This window comes from Zonotrichia albicollis, chromosome 18, assembly GCF_047830755.1.
Source record: "Zonotrichia albicollis isolate bZonAlb1 chromosome 18, bZonAlb1.hap1, whole genome shotgun sequence".
Classification (NCBI taxonomy): Eukaryota; Metazoa; Chordata; class Aves; order Passeriformes; family Passerellidae; genus Zonotrichia; species Zonotrichia albicollis.
The window spans coordinates 10,146,898-10,170,038 of NC_133836.1; the positions used below are offsets into that span (position 1 = coordinate 10,146,898).

Consider the following 23,141-nt stretch of genomic DNA (forward strand, 5'->3'; position numbering starts at 1 on the left):
TGTGCATTGGGCCCTAATTCTCACCCCATTGCAAGGGCAGATGTTAGCACTAGCACAGCCTCACTCCCAGTGCTGCCACGTGCCTGAGCTGGCTCAGGTAAATGCCAGTGCAGTTAAAACTGAACTATAAAATACTGAAATGATGCAAATCCCCTTGGTGGTGCTCAGGGTCCCAGAGAATAGCCCAGCCCAGGTCGGTCTGTGTGAGTTTGGGGTCCTTGCTTGCTTGTTATGCTCAGCAGCCCAGTCAGGGTGTGGCTGGACCCCCTTGCAGAGGCTGGCAGGAGCAGGGCTGCTGTCCCCTTCCCCACAGTGGGGACACTCTTCCTCCTCCATTCTTTTGCTTCTTCCCTCACTGAGTTCCCTTTGTCATTTCCATACAGCTCAGGGGGATTCAGTGCAAGCTGCAGCTTTCAGCACAAGCCATCAGCCTCCAGGAACGGGCTGGACAGGCTAATTTAAAGCAGAAGGAAACAAAAATGAATAATAAGGGAGACAGTCAAGCAGACAAAAAGCAGTCATGACATTTGCATAGAGGAGGCAGCAAACAGTTGGCAGTGTGGATTGAAGAGAGGGTTTATGTTTTTTTCATGTAATTTGAGACTCTAATGATGGACTTATGTTGCCCGCTCTTCCTTTTTTCTTACACCTTACCTACTAAAGGAGGAGTTCTTGATGGGTAAGTGGATGCTATCCGCAAGACACCAGGGAATTTATTAGAGGTCACTTGAGCGCATTAGCTATATCTTCTTCAGGGGGTAAAAAGCACACAAAGAAATATCTGTATACCTTTTATTTCCAAAGGGATTTTTCTTTTTTCCCCTCACCCTATTTTTTCTTTTTATTTTTACTTTTTTTCTTTTTTTTTTTAATTTCAAAGTGATAAGCTTGTTTATTTGCCAGTTTTTGCTTTGTACAGAAGCCCTTAATTTGATTTGATTTCGTTTTTTGTTGCTTATTTTAGTGACATTGGTTCAGCCACTTTATTAAGGAAGCTTAAAAAAATTCACTCATCTAAGTTTTTGTTTCATTTTTGTTTTCTTTGCAAGGATTATGTAGGTTTTTTATATGTATATACCCCTTTTATTTTCCTCCCCTTTTTAAGGTTAAATAAGGGCTTTGTCCTCTGTTACATTTTTTATTTAGTTAGTTATTTTAATTCTTTGGTTGCCCACTTACTTTGTTGAACTCTTTTGTTTAACATGAACCGCATGCTGATACTCTTTGCATGATCTCTAAATCTTCCCGTTATTATACAGGGGGAAAATAAGTTTCTTCTTACTGTGGATTTCTTTTAGGGATATGTGCTTTTGTTTTCTTCTCCTTTCTTCTTTTTTTCTTTCTTTCTTACTTTGTTTCTTTCCTTTCCTTTTGTTTCAGTGCATCATGATGGTAAAATTTCTGGGTTTATTTGAAAAAAAAAAAAAAAAAAGCAAAGTAAAACCAAAACCAACCCCCCCAAAAACCATTCAAACAATGCCAAATGGCTTTTTTGCTTTCAGATCTCTCAGTCAGGGTCTTCTGCTGACCTCTTTACCAAAACAGACAGCCCGCCTGGCAACCTAGCCAGCCAGAATGGAGAGTATCATGAATATGACTCAGGAAACGATACTTCCTCCCCTCCCTCCACTCAAACGAGCTCATCCAGGTCAAAGGACAGCCAGGAGAAAAGAAGTCTAGTCCATGATGGCTTTGGCCATGCCTTCTCGTCCGGGAAGCCCAAACTGGCCAACAGCGGTAACAGCTCTGATTCAGGAAATTCCTTCACCAGTTGCTTTTCCCACACCAAGGGAACAGCTTTGGAAAATCTGTCTCCAGATGCCCAGGGACAAGACCGAAGGTCAGTGATTACCAGTAGCTGCTGGTACGTTGTTGCTCTGTGTCTCCTGCCTGCTCCAGCTGCCGTGGTGAGCTGGCAGGGAGCTTTGTGTGCTCTGGAGGCAGGCAGGTACCAACCAGACCCACGGTCTTGCCAGTCTGGAGTCCAGAACTCAGCAAGGACCAGTTGTGTAGCCTGAGGAGGAAGATAAAACCCAGCCATCACATCCCTGGACATTGCTTGTGGCAGTGTTTTGGCATTGCTGTGGCTCATGCAGGGTTTGGGCCTGGGTCAGGCTGTGGTCACAGCACATCCCTGCTCACCTGGGCATGGCCATGTCAAAAAAGTCTCTGGCCCTTCTGGGCACAATGTGAAAGGAGCATCTGGGGGTTGCCATGCTAATTCTCCCTCTCTGCCTACTGTGGGGAAGGGAAGTGGGGCTTGTTTCCACTAACATCATTATGGGCTGTTCTTTCACCTGTCCAGTGAGCCAAACCCAGCGTGCCCCTTCCTCTTCCCAGCTCATCCAGCACAGCTCCAGGGTGACAAGACAGCATCTCCTGCCAGTGGGGAGCACAGGGAGGGGCAAGGACTTGGCTGGCTGCAGGATAACACAGCAGCAGCTCTGCACTGGGGCCACAGGGCATCCAACCACCACCCAGTGCCACAGGTCATCTTCAAGAGAGGGAGTAGCTGCCAGCCTCCATGACCAGCTCCCATTCCTGGGTTTTTGCCAGGGGATGTTGGGAATGAGGGCACTGCAGCGTGGTGGCTGGTACCCAGGGCTGTGCTCAGGCTGTGGTAGTAGAGAGCTCTTCCAGCTCAGGCCCTTGGGTCCTAAAGGCTGAAAGTTAGAGCAAGGACATGGTTTGGAGCACTGAATGTGACAGGAGGGAGCCAGGGTAATGGGTTTTAGTAAGAATAAGCCTCATTTTTCAGTCAGAGGGTAAAATTTTAGGTCTGTCTGTACTTTTTACACGGTGACTCCAGTGGGGTAACTCTGCCTTCACATGGGTGGAGCTGGGATTGCAGCTGGCCCTGGCTGCTGGGCTCTGACCCCAGTTCATTCCAGAGCACTTCTGGAAGAGGAGGAATTCACGCAGCTGTCCAAAGGCAACAGGACAGGCCTGCTCAGTGCCCACTCACGCTGCTCCCCAGCCAGGCTGGAGCACAGCCCTTGCCCTGCCATGCTCTGCCTTTCCCCTGCTCCAGCACTTTTGACTTCACTCCCTGCCCAGCACCAGCACTGCTCGCTGGCCCCACCAGGCTCTGCCAGCCTGACACCTCTGCTGTGCTGGGCATGGGGCACATGAGCTGCTGCCACAGTGCTCTTCCAGACCTCTTCTCCCTGGCAGAGCCCCGAGGGTGAGCTCTTGGATTCTCACACACACACGGGGTCTTCTGCAACAGAGCCTGGGGAGCTAAGAGGTCCTTTTCACCTCCAGTTAGGGAATGGAAGGATGGGAATATTTATTTGCTGGAGCATGCTGCTCCCCTCAGCCAGGGGGTTCAGCCACAGCTTCAAGAAGTGCCCAAACGTCTGTTCACAGAGCGTGCCTACCGTCATGTCTGGGCTCCTCAGAGGACAAGAAGCGAATCCCGCTCCCCTCGGCGGCGCGCAGCTCCCCGCGCAGGCCCGGCTCCCGCAGCGCCTCCTGCAGCAGCACGGGCCGCTCCTCCCCCGTCTCCAGCCGCTCCTCGCACCGCCGGGCCTCGCCCAGCTCCTCCCGAAGCAGGTCCTGCTCCTCGGCAAGGAGGTAGGGCCAGCTGGAACGGCTGTGTCCATGACCCGGGGCAGTGGCTAGCTCTTGGCAGCCAGCAGGCTCCTTGCAGGGGGAGGTGTAAGAGTTTGGGATCCACAACTGGCCAGGCAGAGCTGGGCTGAGACCCTGGGGAATGGGACATCTTTACCCGCTCATCATTTGGAGTAGTCTGGTACAGCCTCACCCTCCAGCATCTTTAACTCTTTTATGTTTCCTTCCTGTCTCCAGGTCTTCCTCACGTTCCCCCAGCTATTCCTCCAAATCCTGCAAAAAAAGTCCTGGGAGTAGAAGTTCGAGGCCTCGCCGGAGCCCCAGTTACTCCCGCTACAGCCGTAGCAGGTACAGCTGTCTGCTTGTGGCATCTGCTGTCCACCCATATGGTACCTGCTGCCCCACACTTTCCCTGCCTCCATCACTGTCGTGCTGCTGTGGGTGGTGGGCAGAGCCCGAGGCTCCAGCTGGGTCTGCCCACACAGCCAACAGCCCTGTCAGACATGGATCTGATTGCAGCAGGGAAAGACACTCTGCTTTTGAGAGTCACAGCTCTGACAAAGAGTTGTCAGGCTCATGGAAGGGCCCCTGCTGTGAGGGCAGATGTCAGATGCCCCGAGGCTGGTGCTCACAGCCTTGCAGAGAGAAACACAGTCCGGGCACCTCTACTCCCTCCACACACCATAGGAAACAGCCTCCCAGTTCAACCCTAGAGATGCCTTTGGCAGGTTTTCCTGGTAGCACCTGTGCTGCTGTGAACATTTTGCAGCCTCAAAATCGTACATTGCCAGGGTCGATTCTTGCAGGCTTTGACAATCCCCGTGCTGGTGAGGAGGACACTTGCAGCGTGCAGGGATCAGGCAGGCCCTTGACCTGTAGTGTGTTGCTTTGCAGATGGCACTGAGCAGGGTGTATGAAATCAGCCACGCTGCACAGAAGGGCCTGTGCTGACGTGTATGGGAATTTAACAAAAGAGAAAACCATAGCAACACCGGCACTCCTTCTGGTGAGGCTTACACAGCCCTGCAGGGCTACCAGGCCCTCAGCTCACGTGGGGCCTGCTGGCAGGGCTGCTCCTGCCAGCTCCAGCAGGAGCTAAATACACACTGCACCCACTGACACAGGGCCCTGGAAGCCATCTTAGCTTGGCAGCGCAAAGCCACTGGAAGACACTGCTGGTTGCAATTAGTGGTGCCAGTCTGTTTGTCCAGCTGTGTGAGCGCTCAGAGGTGACACCACCACAGCACTTAGAGTTGTCCCTTTTGGAGCTGAGTGTCCTCTGCCCATCTGTGCCTCCATGGTCATTGTCTGTCCATCCCTGACCCCCCCCAAGCCCCTGCAGTGACAATCCCCCTGCTGTGCCTCCGCAGGGACCGCGAGCGGGAGCACAAGTACAGCTCCAGCGAGAAGGAGTCGCACCGGGAGCGGCAGCGACGGCGCCGCTCCTACTCCCCCCTGAGGAAACGCCGGAGAGACTCTCCCAGCCACCTGGAAGCCCGGCGCATCACAAGGCAAGGGGATGCTGTCCCGTCCTGCGGAGACAGGCTCGGCTGGCACTCCCCGGGGGGGTGAGGGCTGTCCCTGGGTCCCAGCCCTTGCCAGAGGAGGTTTCTCCAGGAGACCGGGTTCCCTGAGCCTGATCAGCAGGCCCTTCCACCCCTCCTTTAGAGCTTGGGCATTTCCAGCTGGAGGCAGAGGGAGGATGGAGAGGGTCTCAATTTACAATAGCTGAAGGGAAAAAAGAAGATTAAGTAAGATTAAGAGCAGGGACTCAGGTGCCAAGAGCATTCCCTCACAGGTTTTTATTTCACCCTGCCCTATGGTGGTGTCCCACAATGGAAAGAGTCAACTATTGACTCTACCCTTCATGCAGAGGGCTCTTTGGGACAACATCAAATAGACTGAGTGGCTGGGATTTCCCCAGGGCTGTGGGGGTGGGTGGTTTGAATCCCAAGGCCCGTCAGCTACCTGATCTCTTTTTCCTTTCAAACGAACACAATCACATTTTTGGGATTATTGCCCAGAGTGAACGGTGCTTTTTGGAGATTTTGGCAGTAAGTGTGTCCTTGTGCTGCTGGTAACCCGCATCTCTGTGTCCCCACAGTGCCCGCAAACGCCCCATCCCCTACTACCGTCCCAGCCCCTCCTCGTCCAGCAGCGCCGGCAGCTATTCCTCCTGGTACAGCAGCTTCAGCCGCTCCCCGAGCCGCAGCCGCAGCTACTCCAGCTACCGGACGAGCCGCAGCCGAAGCTGGAGCAGCAGCCGGAGCTCGGGCCCCAGGAGCAGCCGCAGCAGGAGCAGGAGCTATGACTCAGGAGCCAGCTCCGACAGCCTGCGTCGTTAGGGAGTGCCACTGCTGGCTGACACCGGGTGCCGGCGTCACCGCCACATTCCTGGCATTCTCCGCTTCCTTCCCACCTACCTGGCCATCGATAGCAATCATCCCCGATACTGACGCGGTGGCACTGCCGGGTCCCCCTTCCCCGGTTGGGAGTGAGAGCCCTGGAGCGCCTGGTGCAGCCCCTCCTCCCCAGCGGAGCGGGTGGCTCCGTCCCAGCTCCCCAGGCCAGGCTGGAAGAAGGGTCGGTGCTTTAGAGAGGGTCTGTCAGCACAGACCTGCTCCATCCTCCCCGATGCTCCCATCTCCCCATTGCTACTGCTCTCCAAAGCACTACCAGTGGTCCAAAGGAAGGAACTCTGCTCCTTGCTCTTCTCACAAACCAGGAACCAACAAATTAACTTCTGCTGGAGAGATAGACCCAGTTGGGGAGGAGTTCGCTGGAAAACTTCAGTGATGGGTGGGGGAATGGCTGTCCCCACCAAGGCAAATACCAGGTCCTTTGGGTCTCTCCTCCAGAGCTGCTGCCCGCTCTGCAGAGAAAATATTTATTTTTTGCCAGTCAGCCAGTCCCTGCTATAAATAGAAGGCTAGAAATCCCTCCCAATGTACTTCCTGGGGGAAAAAAAAAGCCTGTTTGCTCTTTCTCCTGCCCTTTCCTACCAGGCAGCAGCACCTTTTGCAGGGTTGTTTTATCCCCCCAGCATTGAATCGCTTGCAAACCACCTGCTGAGGTCTGAAGCAGACCTGGGGCTGGTGGGGTACAAGGCAGAGGGGAGGTGGTGCCGCGCTGTGCTCCGAGGGCTGGGCCACGCAAGGGAGACAGGAGCTGTGGGGTTTCCCTCTTGGAGGAAGCCTCAGACAGGTTGGGTTTAGGTTCTTCTTCAGGGAGCATTGCCCTTGGATGCATTGCTGGTGGGACCAGAGGGAGGTGCAGAGATGGCAGTTGTGGGGTGCAATCAGAACACACAGGGTTAAAAGGGCATTGCAAGAGCCAGGGGACCCCCATTCCCCTTCCTTGAAACACACAGCAGGATTCCAGGCAATCCTGGAATTCCTCCTTGAGCCCCTCTGGCTGCCCCAGGGCAGCATCAGCAGCACAGCTGCAGGGCCAGTGCCAGGCTGCAGCAGGATGCAGTGGTGCCCCAGTTTGTTACTGGGAGGCTGGAGCAGTGCAGGGGGACGGAAAGGGCCCCCACTAATTGCCTGTTTTGCCAGGGAGCCACAGGCTGCCCTGGGCCCTGGGGTTTTGTCTCCGTGCCAGCCCAGCTGCCTGCGCAATTACTGTGTTTTGCCGGGTAACAAAGGCTTCTCCCAGCACAGGCTGAGCTGGTGCCGAGGAGTTTATTTCTCTTACAACACCTGGGTGCTTAGAGACGCTAATTTGGGCTTAAGACTTCCCTCCCTCCCTTTTTCCATCCCCTCCCCTTCCATCCTGCATGATTATTAACGAGTTTGGGCTTAATGAGTCAAGGAGGTGTGTGTTGTTTAAGTGTTACAGAAAAGGACTGAGTGCAGCCACCATCTGCAGGAGGAGAGGGGCTCAAAAAGAATGCAACCCACCCCCCATCTACAGAATTACCTACAGGCCCCTGGCAGCTGGAAAAGGGACAAAGCAGCAAGGGGAGGAAGGCTGAGTGCCACGAGCTGCTGTGGTGGAACTGGATGATTGCCTCAGCAAGCCTATAAATCTGTTATCTGTTGGAAAGTACAGCAGCACAGGCAGGGATTCCATCTGGGTGGTACAGGAGGAAGTTTTATGTCAGGGCCATCTTTCCCAGGATCTTTCCTGGTGCTAGTTCCCCTTGTCCTGTGCCTTCAATGGCCAAAGCTCACCCTTTTCCCAGACCCTCATCCCTCACCTTGCTTGCTGCAGGCAGTGTGAGGATGAGGGGGCTGAGGCAGAGAGCTGGGCACTGGTGTGGTTGGTTTAGTGGGGATGGGTCCAACCTCTGGAAAGATCCTTTCTAGGATACAGAGAGAAGTGCTCCTGGCAGGGCTGAGCAAATGCTCCAGGGATCAAAGACAGGATGCCACTGCCCTCCCTCCTGTGCTGGCCCCAGCAGCAGCCCCTTGGCCACCCTCTGCAGCAAACTCCCTCTCAAAAGGGCTGAAAACCTCATGCTTCTTCCCCAAAGAGTCTCTCCCAGTCTGATGCTGAAATGCCCCATCCTTCTGCTCCCTGGGAAGATCCAAAGGCAGTGATGGGATCCCAGACCTCCCCAGCTCTCCCAGTGTTTCAGAAGCACCCCCTGCCCCTTGGCACCCCGTAATGCACACGCGGAGCTGCAGCAGGGAAGCAGCGAGCCTGGAGATCCAAAACCAGGGAAGGAAAGGAAAGAAGAGGAGCTTTGTGCAACTGGTGTAAATACCAAACTCACACTGACTGGAATCCTCGTGGCTGGGGACAGATGATGGAAGCACCACAGCAGGGTTGGCAGCACCCACCCCGTGTGGGTCAGGGGTTGTGTGGGGCAGCTCCTGCACTCGTCCAGCTGATCCCTCCATCAAGGACTGCCTCTGCCTGAACAGTCCATGGCAGCTAAATGCTCCTAGGGTTTTCCCAAGCAGACTTGCATTGGAGTAAACCTCTCTAAATTATTTATTTATTTATTTATTTATTTAATATTATTATTATTCTATTTTTAATTGTATGTCAGAATGGACCAGTATTTATTTATTCTGATTTTTTTTTTCTAACGTTAAGTTATTTTTGGATCTGTTTGTTTGTTCAAATGTATCCATGCCGCCGGTCTCGTGTAAAGGTTTACAGCTGTGGCCCCTCTCAGTGAGGTGGCCGGAGGAGTGACAGTCACTCCTGCTGCCACCGTGTCCCTGTGCGCTCTCAGGGACACACGAAGGGACGCAGGGCAGAGGTGCGCGCTTTCACCTTGGAATCTCGGGTTTCTCATTAGATTCGTGCAGGAATGCGATGGGTGTGAGCGCAGAAACGGGTCTGGGACGTGTCGGAGGTGACAGCGAGGGTCTGCCTGCCGGCCGAGCCGGGGTGCTGGCGGTGCCACCAGCGCAGTGTCGCCTGCGCGGGCCGGCCGGGAGCCAGCTGGCCCCGCGCTGTTTGCCTTGGCTGCGCCGGCAGCGCTCAGCCCGAAACCCGCCCGCTCCCGCAGCCACCGCCGCGCTCCCGGCCAGGATGCCGGGACTGCCCTGCCGTGTTCATCCCTGCCCGCTGACCCACCCATGGGAAAACAAAGGAGATGAGACTGTGAGAAAGCGATCCCCGCGGAAGGTCCTTGCAAAATCCAGCCTCTGGTGACGGATCTGATCAAGGCTCTGTGTGTATGTGTGTGTGTGCACATGTGCATATACATGTGAGTCTCCCTCGGTGTTATTTATTTTTTAACTTATTTAATATTTTTAGTACAGGCTTTAGTACACCCTTCCTGTTAGTGGACAGATGGGGTTTCTGTGGGTTTGTGTGAAGCTGTGAGTTTTTCTGTCTCTGTGCCTTTTGCCAGTGCTTTTTAATTATTTTTTTTTAAGTTGTTTCTCTCATTCACTGCTTTTATGGATTTTTGCTCTGCATCCAGCATCTGAGATTGCTGCAGGTGCTGTCTGCAAAGAGCAGGTTCACCTGGAGGAAAGGCAGCTGGGTCACTTTGGTGTTGGTGAATTGCTGCTGTGGTCAGACACACAAGGGGTGTTCAGAGCTAGCCACAACATCAGGATAATATCTGGGCTGGTTTTTGGGAGTCTCACACTCAAAGGCTCTTTCCCAGATGATTTTGAATCATCCCACAAGCACCCCTGCTGCCTTTCCCTGGCAGAGCCCATGTCACAGAGCTCTTTCCCAAATGTCCCTTTGACCCTGGAGCCATCAACTCTCCCCATTCACTGGACCTGCCTTGGCTCTGGGTTTGTCCCCCCTGTCCCAACCCTATGCTCCAGAAAATCCAACACCATTTCTGCAGGTTTGCTGGGAAGCAAAGACAAGGGATGTTTCAAATCACTGTTCTTCTGTTCTTTCTTCATTGGTTGCAGCACTCGGCTGAGCTTTGCTTTATGTTAACTGCAATTTTCTCAATGTTTTTGTTGTTTTGGGGACTGAATTTGTACCAAACTTGTCTGCAACAGCCAATCACTGTTATTTTGCTATGCATTGTACATATATTGAACAGGCTGAGAGGACTTGGCCTCTATTTAATATTTATTTCTTTTATTTATTGAGCATTACTTTAAAAAAAAGCTATTTGGGTGATACTGTTGGGTCCATGAAGGCAGGAGCTTTTGAAGTGGTGCCAGATATGTTGGAGAGAGGAAGGCAAATTTGGTTCATTTGGACCTCACCACCAGTACTTAGAGAGGAACCTCATTGTGATGGAGATGGGCAAGGCAGGGGAAAACTCTCAATTTCCTTGAAGCAGCTTCTGTTGACAAATCACATCCCCCTGGAAAGAAATGGGGAATTCAGAGGTGACAGCCAGCTCTGGTGGAGGAATAACCCTGCTCCTCTTACTCTGTCATGTGGCATAGGGCTGCCATCACCAAAAATCCCTGGAGTTCTCTGATCTCCCACTGCTGGTCCCCTCTCCCCTCTGGAGGTTGGGGACGCTTGTCACCCTTTGGATCGGTGATGAGGAAGGGAATAGGATGGAAGTGACTGGCCGTGGTCTCCACCAGGAAGGAAGGATGCCCACCCTGCCCCATCCTGAGACCCCCGTGCTGTGCCCTGCTTTGCCCCCTTCCCCAGGCTTTGTGCCAGCAGCTTTTCCCTGGTGTGAGCTCAGTAGCTAGCAGGGCTGGGAGGCCTCCCCTGCTGTGTCCAACACGAGCAGAGCTTGCTGCAGGCACCCTCCCCCAGCTTTGAGAAGAGCTAAAATGAGATGTGCTGAAAGTCCCACCCTGCCCCAGCATCGCTCCACCAAGGCTGCAGCCCCTGCTCTGTTCACCTGGGGAGGTGTTTGTGCTCCTGGGGCAGAGCTGCCTGTGCTGCTGAGGGTGGGCACAGCTCCAGTGTCAGCCAGTGACACTGGGCTGCTCCTACAGAGCTGGCCCAGAGCTGCTGGGTGCTCAGCCAAGGCCTCTTGGGGTATTTGAGAAAGGGGCAGGTTCAGGTGCCTAAAGGCACTAAGGTCCCTTTAGTGTCCAGTGGGGTTTTATTACCTCTTCACCAGAGAATAAATCATTCTCATCACTTTGCTGCAGCCTGGTAGTTTGCACACGACTGGGAGGGCCTCCAAGCAACAGTGTCATGGTCAAGCACCCCAGTTTTGGGCTATTGCCTAGAGAACACCCTCATCAGCCCAGGGCAGCTCTCCACCTTTGAAACCCTGTGAATGAGCAAAAGATGTAGATCAAAAGCCCAGACGTGAGAAAATCCAGGAGGGAAATGGTGCCTCTGTTCTCTGCCTGTTGGTTGATTCCATCCCCACCGACACCGGCACATCTGTTTGAGTTCACTGTAAAGCTCCCCTTGCTCTCCATCCACATGTGTTCTGTATCCTTTAGTCTTCCTGGGTGTTTGAGTTGTTAGCCTGGTTAGAAAAAGGTTCCAATAAAGGTTTGGACAGTATTTCCTTTGCATCATGTTCCTTTTGCATACAAGTGCGTGCGGTGGGATATTTCGGGTTGTTTCAGCTGCTCTGCAGGGAAGGGCATGTGCCTCCACTCCCAGCTGCTGAGGACTGGCTCCTCAGGGCACTGGCTGAAGCAAAAAAAAGTTGTGGGCTAGTATTTCTGGCAGCTCTGCTTTCCCTGCTGGGCCAGGCTCCTGCTGCCCTTTGCCAGGCCCTTGGATCCCCCCACCTTGTTCAGGCACTGGGAGTCCAAGCCAGAAATGTGCCCATCTGTCCCTGGAGGTCACACTGGGCTCACCAGTGCTCTCCCTGGGGCTGTGCCCTTCCCTTCCTGCACAGAGTTCCCATGCCACAGGGTCCTGCCATTGGCACCTTCTGGGCAGCAGCCCGGGGCAGTGGGGACTCTCCAGCACCCTGAAGTCCCCCAGGGGAGCAGCAGCACTGGGCCATGTCCCCATGTCCTCATGCTCCTTCCTCAACAGGGCTCAGATGGCACCCAGGAAAGGTCTGGGCATGGCACAGGTGGGGACACGGGACAGCATCCCCAGGTCACCCAGAGGAGAAGGGGAGCTGCAAGGGCACTCCATGCTTCCCAGAGCTGATGTGGTGGGGTGGCTCGGGGTGGGAGGCAGCCGGGAGGATTGGAATGACAACAGGAGCTAAATTGGGATGGCCCAGAGAGGGTGAGAGCAGGCGGGAGGAGGGGACGTGTGACTAATGGGGATGAACAAGGCGACAGAAAGAATTCCTGGCCGGGGAGGGAGGATGGCCTGGAGCTATGTGGGCAATGTGGGATGGGGGATGTTGTGAGGCTCCTGGAAACACGGCAGGATCGTGGGACTGCCTGAAACCTCCTCGGGGCTTGTCCCTCTCACCCCGTGCGCTGCTGTTTGCCCAAGGGGGTGGCAGGGCTGGGTGCTGGGGCGATCCTGCTCCCCAGCCAAGCTGTGCCCAGCTGAGCTCAGGCTGTGTGTGACAGTGACCCCTAGGACTGTCCCTGTACTGTCACCCACGGGCACCGGGAGTCCCCAGGCAGGCAGAGGCAGCCGGGCAGGACAAGGGAATGGAGGGGGATGCTCAGTCACTCCAGCAGCAGCTGCCTCCCCACACCAGGAGTACTCAGCTGGGACCTCCTCGGGCACCTCCAGGCATCCCTTCGGACCCCAGGGAGACCCCTGTGTGTCCCCATGCTCGGGGGGCACCCCTGGCCTAGCCAAGGAGAGGCAGCTCCCCGTCCCCAGCTTGATTAATGCCATGGAGCCACCAGCGGCTCCATCCCTGAGCGGCCTGTGCTGCATTAAAGCTGCAATTACTTCCACAGAGTCCATTAGAAAAATTGCAGATGCTGGAGAGAAGGAGCATGATGCAGAGCCAGGATGCGGCATGAGGAAGTGCCAACGTCACCCTCATCGATCACATCCCATCCTCCAGCGCTGCCCACCGGAGCCGTGCCCGGACCGCCTCCATGGGGTCCCCGTCCGTGCCAGCCGTTCCCCCGCCCGTGGCCGGGCTCGGGCCGTGTCTCCAGTGATGCTGGCTCGGAGCTGCCCCTCCAGCGCTGCTGCCGCGCCCCTTCCCACAGCTCGCAGCTCGCAGCCCGCTCCCGCCGCTGCCCTGTAATTACGGGCCCGGCCGCGGCTGTGATTAACGCCTCGCCCTGCCCGCACCGCGATTGCGGCAGGGCCGGGGCATGCGGCGGGACCAGGAGGAGGAGGATGAGGAGGAGGCAGGTGCTGAGCAGCGCTGCTGCTGCCCAGGGTCCATCTCTCCTTCCTGCAGTCAGGGGATGCTTCTCCGGGCCCAGCCGGTTATGATGGCCAGAGAGGCATCCCGGAGACGCTCATCCTGTGCCCCTGCCCCAAACACTGCCCACACACCCCCGTGGGGTCGCACTGCCGGGGGTGCCAGCAGTGGGTGACCCATTTCCCGGCACGGCGGTGCCCTGGGGACACGCGGCTGTACAGTGAGGGGAGCAGCTTGCTCAGCCCCACCGCGGTATTTTTAACAGGTGACAGCGGGGTGAAAGCAGCCAGCCCCGGGTGAGCTTGGGGGCTATTTTGGGCGGGCAGAGCAGCAGGAGGGGGCGGCAGGGGCTGGGGCAGCTGCCGAAGCGCCGCGGCCCCGTGGCAGCCGGGATCCTCAGCAGAGGTCAGCTGCCACTGCCCAAATTCTCCTCGGCTGTTTCATCCTCTCCAAAATACTCGGCTGACAGGGCAGGACTTGCAAAACACACACCCCCCTCCTCCGAAATCCATATAAATAGTACTCGCCCAACGGCTGGAAGGTTAGAGAAGTTTCTGGGCTCCAGGCTCAGGCATTTATTGCAGCTCTCACCCAGGAGCAGCAGGGAAAGTTGCACATAAAGTGCTGGAGAGTGAGAAGTGAGAGAGAAGCTTTTTAATCTCAGGATATTTGGGTTTATTATTTTTTTTTTTTCTCTCTCCTGACAAGAAGTTTTATTTTCCTCTCCCCAGTCCTGGGATCACAGCCAGACAGGAAGCGTTTTCTCGCGGCCAGAGAGCTCCCTCCGTCCTTCCTGCGCTCCTCCAGCTCCCGGTGATTCAGCCCGAATTGATTTTCTCCTCGTCCTTCACCTGGTGCCGGGAAGGAGGCACCGTCCCCGCGCACCCGCGTCCCACCCGGCGTGGATGCGCCTCCTCCGGGACAGGCTCCCGGGGGAAGTTTGCAGCCAGGAGCAGCCGCACAGAGGCTGAGGCTCCGTGTGAGAGCCGCGGGGACACGCTCAGACCCCTCGGAAGGCAGCCATGGCCGACAGCCAGATGCCCTTCTCCTGCCACTACCCCGGCAGGCGCAGCCTCCGCGACCCTTTCCGGGAGCCCGGCCTGACCTCGCGCCTGCTGGACGATGACTTCGGCTTGTCGCCCTTCCCCGGGGACCTGACGGCGGACTGGCCCGACTGGGCTCGGCCCCGGCTCACCACCACCTGGCCGGGCCCGCTGCGCGCCGGGCTGGGCCGCACGCCCCCCATGGCCCCCGCGTACGGCGCCCACTTCGGGGGGTACCCCGAGAGCCGCAGCCCCGCGCCCTTCCCCCGCGAGCCCTGGAAGGTGTGTGTCAACGTGCACAGCTTCAAACCCGAGGAGCTCACCGTCAAAACCAAGGATGGCTACGTCGAGGTGTCAGGTGAGAGCCAGGGCAGCGGGGAGGTGGCACTGCCAGCTCAAGGAATTGCTGCAAAGTGCCAAAATCGCCTTTGTTTTAAGGGGGTGGCAGAACCCCCTGCCTGGGAGCTTGAGGGGGCTGCAGGAGGGCTTTGGGGCATCTCCAGAGGCAGTTTGGGTGTCACAGGGGGGGTTTGGCTCACAAGCCATGGTGGTTTGCTGCCAAAATGAGAAAGGACACGTGTCCTTTGGGGTAGATCTCCCTGCTTTGTGCCCTGGCTGGCAGCACCCGGAGCCAGCAGCCAAGAGGGGCCCCAGCTCTGCTCGGTTAATTATAGCCAGGGTGAGGTCGGCACGGAGGGAGATTCCCTTTAAAGGGGCCGAGGGAGAGGCTGGGAGGAAAGGAGCAGCTGCTCACAGCCCCCAGCCCAGCCTGGCTGGGTCGGCCACAAACACATCCCTGAAATGTCAGTTAATGTCGGGAACAGTGGGTGTGGGGTCCAGCACTTCTGGGGTGCCCACGACTGCCGTCAGTGTCCCATCAGCCTGGCACTGACATTCCCGTTGTCCCTGGGTCCTCCGGGCTGGGATCACCAGGGAGGGCTGGGGGCTGCCTCCTAACACAGCTCTGAGTGTTTGTTTGGAGCTCATTGCAGCACAGGGGTAAAGCCACAGCTCAGGGGTGTCCAGGCAGCCTCTGGCTGGTGATCCAGGTACAGGGACCCCCAGCCTGACAGAGGGATGGAAAGGAGCCCATCCTTGGGGGTGAGGCCAAGGGGGATGCTGCCACCTACACTAGTTTTATTATTTGTTTATTTTCTTAAGCCCCAGCCCTTGGCAGCCTGTGAGACCCCAGTTTTCCACTGGAAATGTGGCTGTGCTGTGTCTAGCATCTCCTTCCCCACATGGAGAGGCTTCCTGAGCCCTCCCCAGAGACAGAGTTTGCACTGGGGCAGGGAAACAGCTGCTTGGAAAACTCCTGCTGGGTTCAGTTGTTGTTGTTTGTTGGGGAAAAAATAATAAGGTGTTGATGTGGGGTGTTGGCCTTCCCCGCAGGCAAACACGAGGAGCAGCAGGTGGAAGGAGGGATCGTCTCCAAGAACTTCACCAAGAAAATCCAGTAGGTACCGGCTGGTCCGGCCGAGCTCTGCCAGTCCCCGTGCCCCAGCTCACACACACAGGGACTGTTCCATCCCAAAATCTGCTCCTCTGCAGCACCTGCCTGGCCTGCCCGGGCCACGGGGTGATTTCCCAAGGGAAAGAGAGGAGGAGGAGGCCTTTTTAGAGGCGCTCTGTCAGTCTGCTCCATGCCCGGGGCTGCGGACAGGAGGGGAACGGGGAGGAGGCGAGCCCGGGAGCAGCGGGCACGGCGGGCGGGCTCCATCCCGGCACATCCCCGCATCCCCATGATGTCAGAGCGATCGCTATCGCCGTGACTCACCCGCGGCTCGCTTTGGCAACAACACCGCAGAGGCGAGCCCCGACCGATGCGGGGGGCAGGTCCCACCCGCGGGGCTCGCACGGCCTGAACGGCGAAAAGCATCGAAGCCCAGGGCATGGGAAGGGTTTCCTCGGCTGGCAGCGGCTCCGCTTTGCTTTTCCAGCCTGGAGGAGCGCTGTGCGTCCCGAGCTCCCACGGGGAGCTGGGGCTCGCTGCTGCGGGCGCTCGGGCTCCTTTTACGGGCAAGGCTGGCCGGGGTTTTCTCCTGCCCCGCGCGGCGCTGACATGCCGTCAAACACATCTGCCGGGAGATTAAACAGAGCTCCCGCGGGGCCAGGAGCCCGCTCCAAATATCCCCCGCACATTCCCAGGCGCTCCAGCAATAACAGAGGCTTTGCCGGGGCGCCGGGGCTGCTGCCTGGCCCCGCTGGGGCTCCGAGGGTCGGGATGCACTGGGGAACGCAGCATCCTAACCCATCCCGTCTCTCCTACCCCCCTGCAGGCTGCCCTACGAGGTGGATCCCATCACGGTGTTCGCCTCCTTGTCCCCGGAGGGGCTGCTGATCATCGAGGCGCCCCAGATCCCCCCCTACCAGCAGTACGGCGAGGGCAGCAGCGGCAGCGAGATCCCCGTCGAGAGCCAAGAGGCCACCTGCACCTGAGCCGGCACCGCCGGCACCCCCGTCCCTTTGTCCCCTTCCCCTTCCCCCGGTCCCTGCGGCATCCTGACAGCCTCGGGCAAGGGTGACGGGTGCCGCTGGCTCGCAGGGATGATGGCAGCACCCGCCACCCCCGCCGAGAGCCGGGGCACGCACCGGGTGCCAGCCCACCGCCCCCGAGGGCTTCTGGCGCCCTGAGTGCCGCTAGAGATGTTGTGCCCACGGGGCCAAGCAGAAAGGATGCTCCTCTTTATGGTTATTGTTTGTTCCGAATCGCTCGGATGGGATATTTATAATACAATAGCAAAAAAAGGGCCTGTTTTTTTTTTTTCTTTAAAATTGACATGGAAACCTGTAGCTCTGTGTCTTTCCTCCTCCATGAGTTGGTGTTTTTTTTTTTTAAACTACATCTCTGCGAAGGACACGTGTCTGGCAGCGTGGCCTCCATCCTGAGATACGGTCTGCGTGCTTTGAACGTTGGTTTGGGGTTTTGGTGTTGTTTTTTTTTTTTCCTTATTTCCAAAGAGAATTTGTGCTTTTACTTGTCAGACCTGAGGAATAAAACCCAGTTGATGTTCTTAGCCTCTGCTTGTCTTGGCTGAGCTGGTGGGACGGGCACAGGGCTGTGGGGACAAGGGGGATGTCACCGTGTGCCACCTCCCAGCTTGGCACAGGTCATCCCCATGAAGGCAAGGACAAGAGAGATGTGTGGGATTCCTGCAGCAATGGGGGAATTCCAAGTCGAGGACCATGGGCTCATCCTGTCCTCAGCCCCTCAGGGGGTTGAAAATGTTCTTTCTGCTTGGAGATGCTAAACCAGGTTGTGAGCTGGGAGCGTTGGGTTTGCCCCATCCTCACATCCATCCCACCATGCCAGCTTCCCACCTGCAGAGAAAGCACTTCCCAAATGACGTCTGCTGGGCTCTGGGCACAGCCCTAAAACCATTCCTGGGGCAAAGCCCCATTTGCTCACCCACTGCAGCGCCTGGCTTAGCAAAGCCCAGCTGCTGATGGGAGGCAGGAAATTTTCCATCAATCTCTGCAGCACCTGGGCCAGGCACCCAGTTTTCCATGTCAGCAGGACCTCAGAGTTAAAAATACAGCCTCACATGTTTGCTGTGGCTCCTCTGGGAGGTGGTTACCAACAACACCCACCACGTGCTGCAAACCCTGGCCCAGCACCTCGTGCCACCAAGGCACCCACGGGCCAGGTCGTGCTGGAGAACCTGGGCACTCTCACCCAGCTGTGCAGAATATATTTAGCACCCAGCAGCTGCTCCAGAGCTGGGACCCCCTGATGGTGCAGAGCACAGCCAGCCCCCAGCTCAGCCTCTGTGGCTCTGCCAGGCAGGGCTGTGAGCACAGCAATTTTTATGAATAAAATATAATCCCTGAAATGCGATACCCACAGCAGCATGGAACGCCAAAAAGTCATGAGTCACTGCTCCAGCCCTGTGTCCTTGTGCCACTTGGAGCTGTCAGGCCCTGTGGGTGACACCTCCTCTCCAGCACAAATTGTCCTTCCTCTTCCTCACCCCTTCAGAGAGTTATTTTTATCAGGCTTTTGACAAAATATCCCCAGGCCCAACCTCGGTGTTTTCCCCTTTCCCAGAAGGACCCCAGGGGTTCCTGGGAACACGCTCAGGCCCAGCACTGGGCTGGAGGTCCCTGCACCCATCTCCTGGTCCTGCACCCTGTCTGGATGTCCCTGTACCCATCTCCTGGCCCTGCACCCTGTCTGGCACAGGATGGTTCCCTGAGCAGGGCTGCAGGTGCAAGGGACCAGCTGTGACTCCACAGGGAGCTGCCAGGGGAGAATGAGCCACAGCTGAGCCACTCTGCCACCCCAGGGTATTTGGGGAGGGCCCCAGGCTGATGCAACACCAGTGCTGGGACAAAGGGAGCTCCAGGCTCAGCTCTGGGGCTGCTGCATTCACATAACAGCTCCTGCTTCTTGTTCCTGCTGATCCTGCAGTTTGGGGGTTAGTTTTGTTTTTCTTTAATAGCTTTTTGCTTTATTTGGTTCTGCTTTCTGATGAATTCCTTAATAGAGTCTTATAAAAGCTGTTGTCAGCTGCATTAGCAATAATTTCCTAATGGCTGGGGTTGGCATTGGCAATTAGCACTAAGGACCTCTTCCCTGGGCAGCGTGCTCGGGCCTGTGCAAACAGCAGCTTCCCAAGCCCTTGGATGGTCTGGAGTATCACATCCTAATGAAATAATTGTAACTGCAGATCCTGAGGCTCTTTTCAAGTATGATCTGATTAGCCCTGCAAAGGAGGTTTTAAACAAGTAATCCCTGGTGGGGTTTCTGCAAATGCAAAAATTGGTTTGGAAACACTGGGGCAAAATGCAAAGATTGGTTTGGAAACACTGGGGCACTCCTGCAGCAGCTTCTCCCCTGTGTCTGAGGAGAGGGGTGGGATCTGTGCCTCTCTGGGGCTCCAGGGGAGCAGAGCTGGGGCTGTGGGCACTGGGAGCAGTTTGCTCTCCCTCCCTTGTGTGTGAGGTGTGGGTTTGGAGCCTCCAGCCCCACAGCACAGAGCAGTGGAGGCCTCTGTGCAGTGGTGTCACATCTGTGGGTTTGGAGCAGCTCCAGCCCATCAGGTGTGTCAGAACACATCGTGGCTCATGGCTTAGAACAGCTCTAAGGGACAGGCCCTGACTGAGGGCATCCCATGGGTGGGTCTGACCCTGGTGCTGCCTGAGGGAGCCCAGGAGGGGCTGAGATCCTGGCTCTGCATTTTGGGACCTCTCTCACTCAAGGCAGAAAGGGCAGGGCTGTGATTATCAGCAATTCACACTGCATGGGGCAGCCCAGCCACAGCAGCACCTCCCTGCCAGCCCTGTCCCTCATTCCAGGGGGACAGTGCTCCCTTTTTAGACTCACCAATATCCACATCATCCAAACGATTTTCACTGTTGGAGGAGACAGAGGAACCATCCCAATGTGGCCTTTCCCATGCTGCTCTTGGAACAGCACCAATGCTGCCAACAGCATCCTGCATGGGGAGGAGACAGGAGCAGGTGCTTGGAAGATTTTATTTTATTTTCTTTCTAAGAAGCCAACTCTGATCAAATACACAAACAGATTTGAAAGAGCTGGTGGGATTAAGTAGTTGAACGCTGGGCAATTTGGCACAGGTGGGGCAGGAGGAAGGAGACAGTGCCTGTTCCAGGAGAACAATTCTGGGGTTGGGGCTGAGGGGGAAAACCAGCAGATCCTGATGCACCTCAGGACCATGAGCTTGCAGGGTTCCCTCTGAGGAGTGCCAGCAAAGCTCTCCTGGGCAGCTGGAGGGAAATGTGGGTTGTCCATGCAGCTTTTTTGGTTTGGGTTAAATTTTTGGTGATCCCTCCTGCAGCACAAGCAGGTGATTCCCAGTGCTGCCAGCACAGGGCTGGAATGGGCTGGTGAGGAGGGCTCAGCACCATGAGATAAGGGGCTGCATCATGGGAAACTGCCCTTGCAGGACCTGCTGCTGTTGCTGCGAGGGGCTGAAGGACGTGAGGAGATAAGGAAAAGGTCACCCAAGCCGTGGGACAGCTCTGCAGGGTGGCAGGAGGCTCAGGAAAGCTCCTGCCTGTGTCCTGCTGTCTGTCCCCAGCTGCCAGGGAAGCTGTGGAGCACAGCAAGGCAGGGACATGGGGCAGTGGGCCCGAGGGGCTCCGAGTCCTGCTTGCACCCCACCAGGGCTGGGATGGGGAGCACGTGGCTCCCAGCGGGGCACCAGCTCCCAGCCTGTCCCAGAGGATTCATTTTCCTAAAATGGAAGCAAAAGCTGAATTGATTTATTTTGGTTGGCAGCGTGTGGAGCTGGGTAAATAATCCACAAGAAGCTCCAGAGCTGTCCAGATCCACCAGGCACCTCCAGAGACCCGGTCCCTTCTCCTAGAACAGGGCTGATCTGATTTTCCAGCTGCCCAGCCCCTGTGGCAGGAGCAGGAGGTGGCTGGGCAGAGCTGTGTCCATCCCTGCTCTGGGGAGCATCACCATCACTAACCCATGGACTGGGACACCCTTGCTGGGATGCCCTTGATGTCTCTCATTGGATCTTGCTGTGGGGTCCTGGGGTGCCCACAGAGACCCCTTTGTTGTTTCATGGGGCTGTTTGTGCTTTCCAGCCCCTCTGGGAGCCTCTGCACATGCAGGAGCCCAGCCTGGCTTCCTCCATCCTCCTCCTCCTCAGGGGCTGCAGAGCCCCCCAGGCCACATGCAGCTCTCCAGGCTCTCTCCTGGCTCCGTTCCTGCTCCTGCAGTGGCTCCATCTGGGTTTGCACGGGGGATTTGCTGTAACACTTCCAGGAGTTTTCCCTTCCCAGGGCCCTCTGGAGCATCCCTGGCTCCCCAAGGGTTTCTCACAATTTCTCACACAAATCTCAGCTGCCTCAGTTCCCTTTTCCCTGAGAAGATATCCTGTAAGCACCCAGGTGTTTCTCTGCTGGAGCTGAAGCCATTTGGGGGTTTTCACGTTTCTCTCTTTGGGAGTTTCTCCCCCTTTGGAGGTTTTGCTTTCATGAAGTTTTTGTCTCTACTTGCAAAGCAAATCTCATCTGCTTTATTTTGGATGTCTCCAAAGGGAATTTGGCCACGTGATGTCTGTGGGGACAGAGAAGCAAAAACTTAATTTTTTTTTTCTAATGGAAGAACCCAATGTCACAGAAATAACCCACCTGACCAGATGGCCTTTCTCTCGCTTCCAAATTAAAGGCTGGAAAGCCACAAAATGGCCCAGCCACCCCTGGGAGCAGCTCAAGGAGTTCCTGCAGCTCCACCTGTCCCAGCAGAGGGAAGGGGAGGAGAGATCTCTGCTGGTGAATTAATTCTGATTATGGCATCACGTCCTGGACCCCCCAGCAGCACAGACCCTCCTGGGTGGGCAGTGTGGGTGACCCTGGTGTTGAGCATCCCTGACCAATCCTTAGAATGGCAGCTGCACCTTCCAGGCCCAAATTCCCTCCTCCAGAGCTGCAGCCAGAGGAAGGAGAGTTTTCTCCTATTTGTTTTCTTTTGTCGGTCTTTAAACCCAGTTGCAAATGCTGCTGATAATTAAGGAGACTCTTGCCATTTGGGTGAAGTGCTGAGGGGCAGCCTCCTGCTCCCAGCCAGATGCTCCCCAGCAAACCCATCCTGGAGGAGAGGGAAATTCTGCCTTAATTTTGATTCTTTCATACTCCAACAAAAACCTCCCTATCCGAGGCAGCCTTGGAAACCTTTCCTTATTAAAAGACCTCCTTGAAATGCATTGTAGCAGCCAAGGAGGGTGGTTATGAAGCACAAAAAGCCTGCAGAAGAGCTCATTAAAACAATAAATTACAACTAATTAGAATAAATCAAGCTAAATCATCTCCAGTGGGAAGGTAAAATGAGGTGTGAGTGAGTGGTTTTAATAAGGATGGTGCCAATCCCCAGCTCCCCTTTAAAATGATGGTGAGTCCTGCTGCAGCAGTGATCTTGCTGCTGGGACCAGGGTGGAAAACACAGACAAACAGAGGAAAGGGGAGCTGGAGAACACAGATGGACAAAGAGGAAAGTGGAGCTGATGGCATTTTGAATTGTGTCCCAGCCTGAGCTGCCTGTCCCTGATTGCAAGGGGTTTGGGGGCAGCACAGCACCCACAGCGGCTCACAGAGGTCAGGGAGTTGGGTTTGCTCACTTTGGGGTTTATTTCTGTTTAATTTGAGATGCACAGAGTGGCTGTGGGGTTCTGCTCCTCTCGTATCACTTCATCACCACAGCCACAGCAAAATGACTTCTCTGCATAATTAGCAGTGAGATCATCGCAGCCGCCTTGGCTCCAAATCATTTCTGCTCTGGCCTCCAAAGAGAGAACTGCTCAAAACAAGGAGGGGAGGGAGGTGTGGGCTGAGTGCCCTGCCAGAGTCAGGCTGGTTGGGGCTCTCAGCAGCCTGCTGGAAGGTATTCCTGCTCATGGAATCAGAAGGGTTTCAAGGTCCTCTCCCTTCCGAACCATTCTGTGGTCATTGAGCAGATCTGTGAGCTGCCAAAGCAGAAGGTTGATGCTGAAGAGAGTGAATCACTGCTGAGAGCACCTGGGAGGGGGCTCAGCTCTGGGCAGCACAGAGCCCAGAGCCAGCAGGGCAGTGAAACCACTGCTCCTCGAGCCTTCCCTGGCTGCCACCTCCCTCTGAGGGATCAGCGCTGCTGCAGAAATGTATTGGTTTCATTAAGCTTAAATGATTAGCTCCAGGCCTTGATAATGATACTTAATGGATCTAATATTTTTGGGGGTGATGATGCTGCTGTATACGGCGTGTATATCATTAATAACCTTCTTTAAACCTCCTTGCTTGCACTGCCACTAATGATGTTCAAACCCTTCTTGTGCCTAAGCCCAATTAGCTGCCAAGAAAGAGGCTTTGTCCCCTGGAGGATGCCTGGCTGTGCTGGGAGGCAGATGCTGATGGTCTGGGCAGGAGGATGGTTGGGTTTGGTGGCTGGACCCTGCAGG

The 23,141-nt window shown here is 55.8% G+C and overlaps 2 protein-coding genes across 5 annotated transcripts in view; both read left to right on the forward strand.

The window, feature by feature from the left end:
- The window catches only part of SRRM4 (serine/arginine repetitive matrix 4), a 45,409-nt gene extending 33,967 nt beyond the window's left edge, over window positions 1-11,442 (forward strand). For all 4 annotated transcript variants that reach the window (XM_074554103.1, XM_074554105.1, XM_074554104.1 and 1 more), the window contains 5 exons: window positions 1,503-1,840; window positions 3,370-3,576; window positions 3,811-3,921; window positions 4,944-5,084; window positions 5,678-11,442. In XM_074554103.1, the coding sequence (XP_074410204.1) occupies window positions 1,503-1,840; window positions 3,370-3,576; window positions 3,811-3,921; window positions 4,944-5,084; window positions 5,678-5,918 (1,038 nt within the window). In that variant the 3' untranslated portion in view covers window positions 5,919-11,442. The remainder of the gene's footprint in view (window positions 1-1,502; window positions 1,841-3,369; window positions 3,577-3,810; window positions 3,922-4,943; window positions 5,085-5,677) is intronic.
- A 2,280-nt stretch (window positions 11,443-13,722) lies between these two features.
- HSPB8 (heat shock protein family B (small) member 8) lies at window positions 13,723-17,249 on the forward strand. The gene is made up of 3 exons (XM_074554120.1): window positions 13,723-14,590; window positions 15,625-15,688; window positions 16,512-17,249. Exons 1-3 carry the CDS (start codon window positions 14,212-14,214, stop codon window positions 16,669-16,671), a joined length of 603 nt encoding a protein of 200 aa, XP_074410221.1. The 5' UTR covers window positions 13,723-14,211; the 3' UTR covers window positions 16,672-17,249.
- The last annotated feature ends 5,892 nt before the right edge of the window (window positions 17,250-23,141 follow it).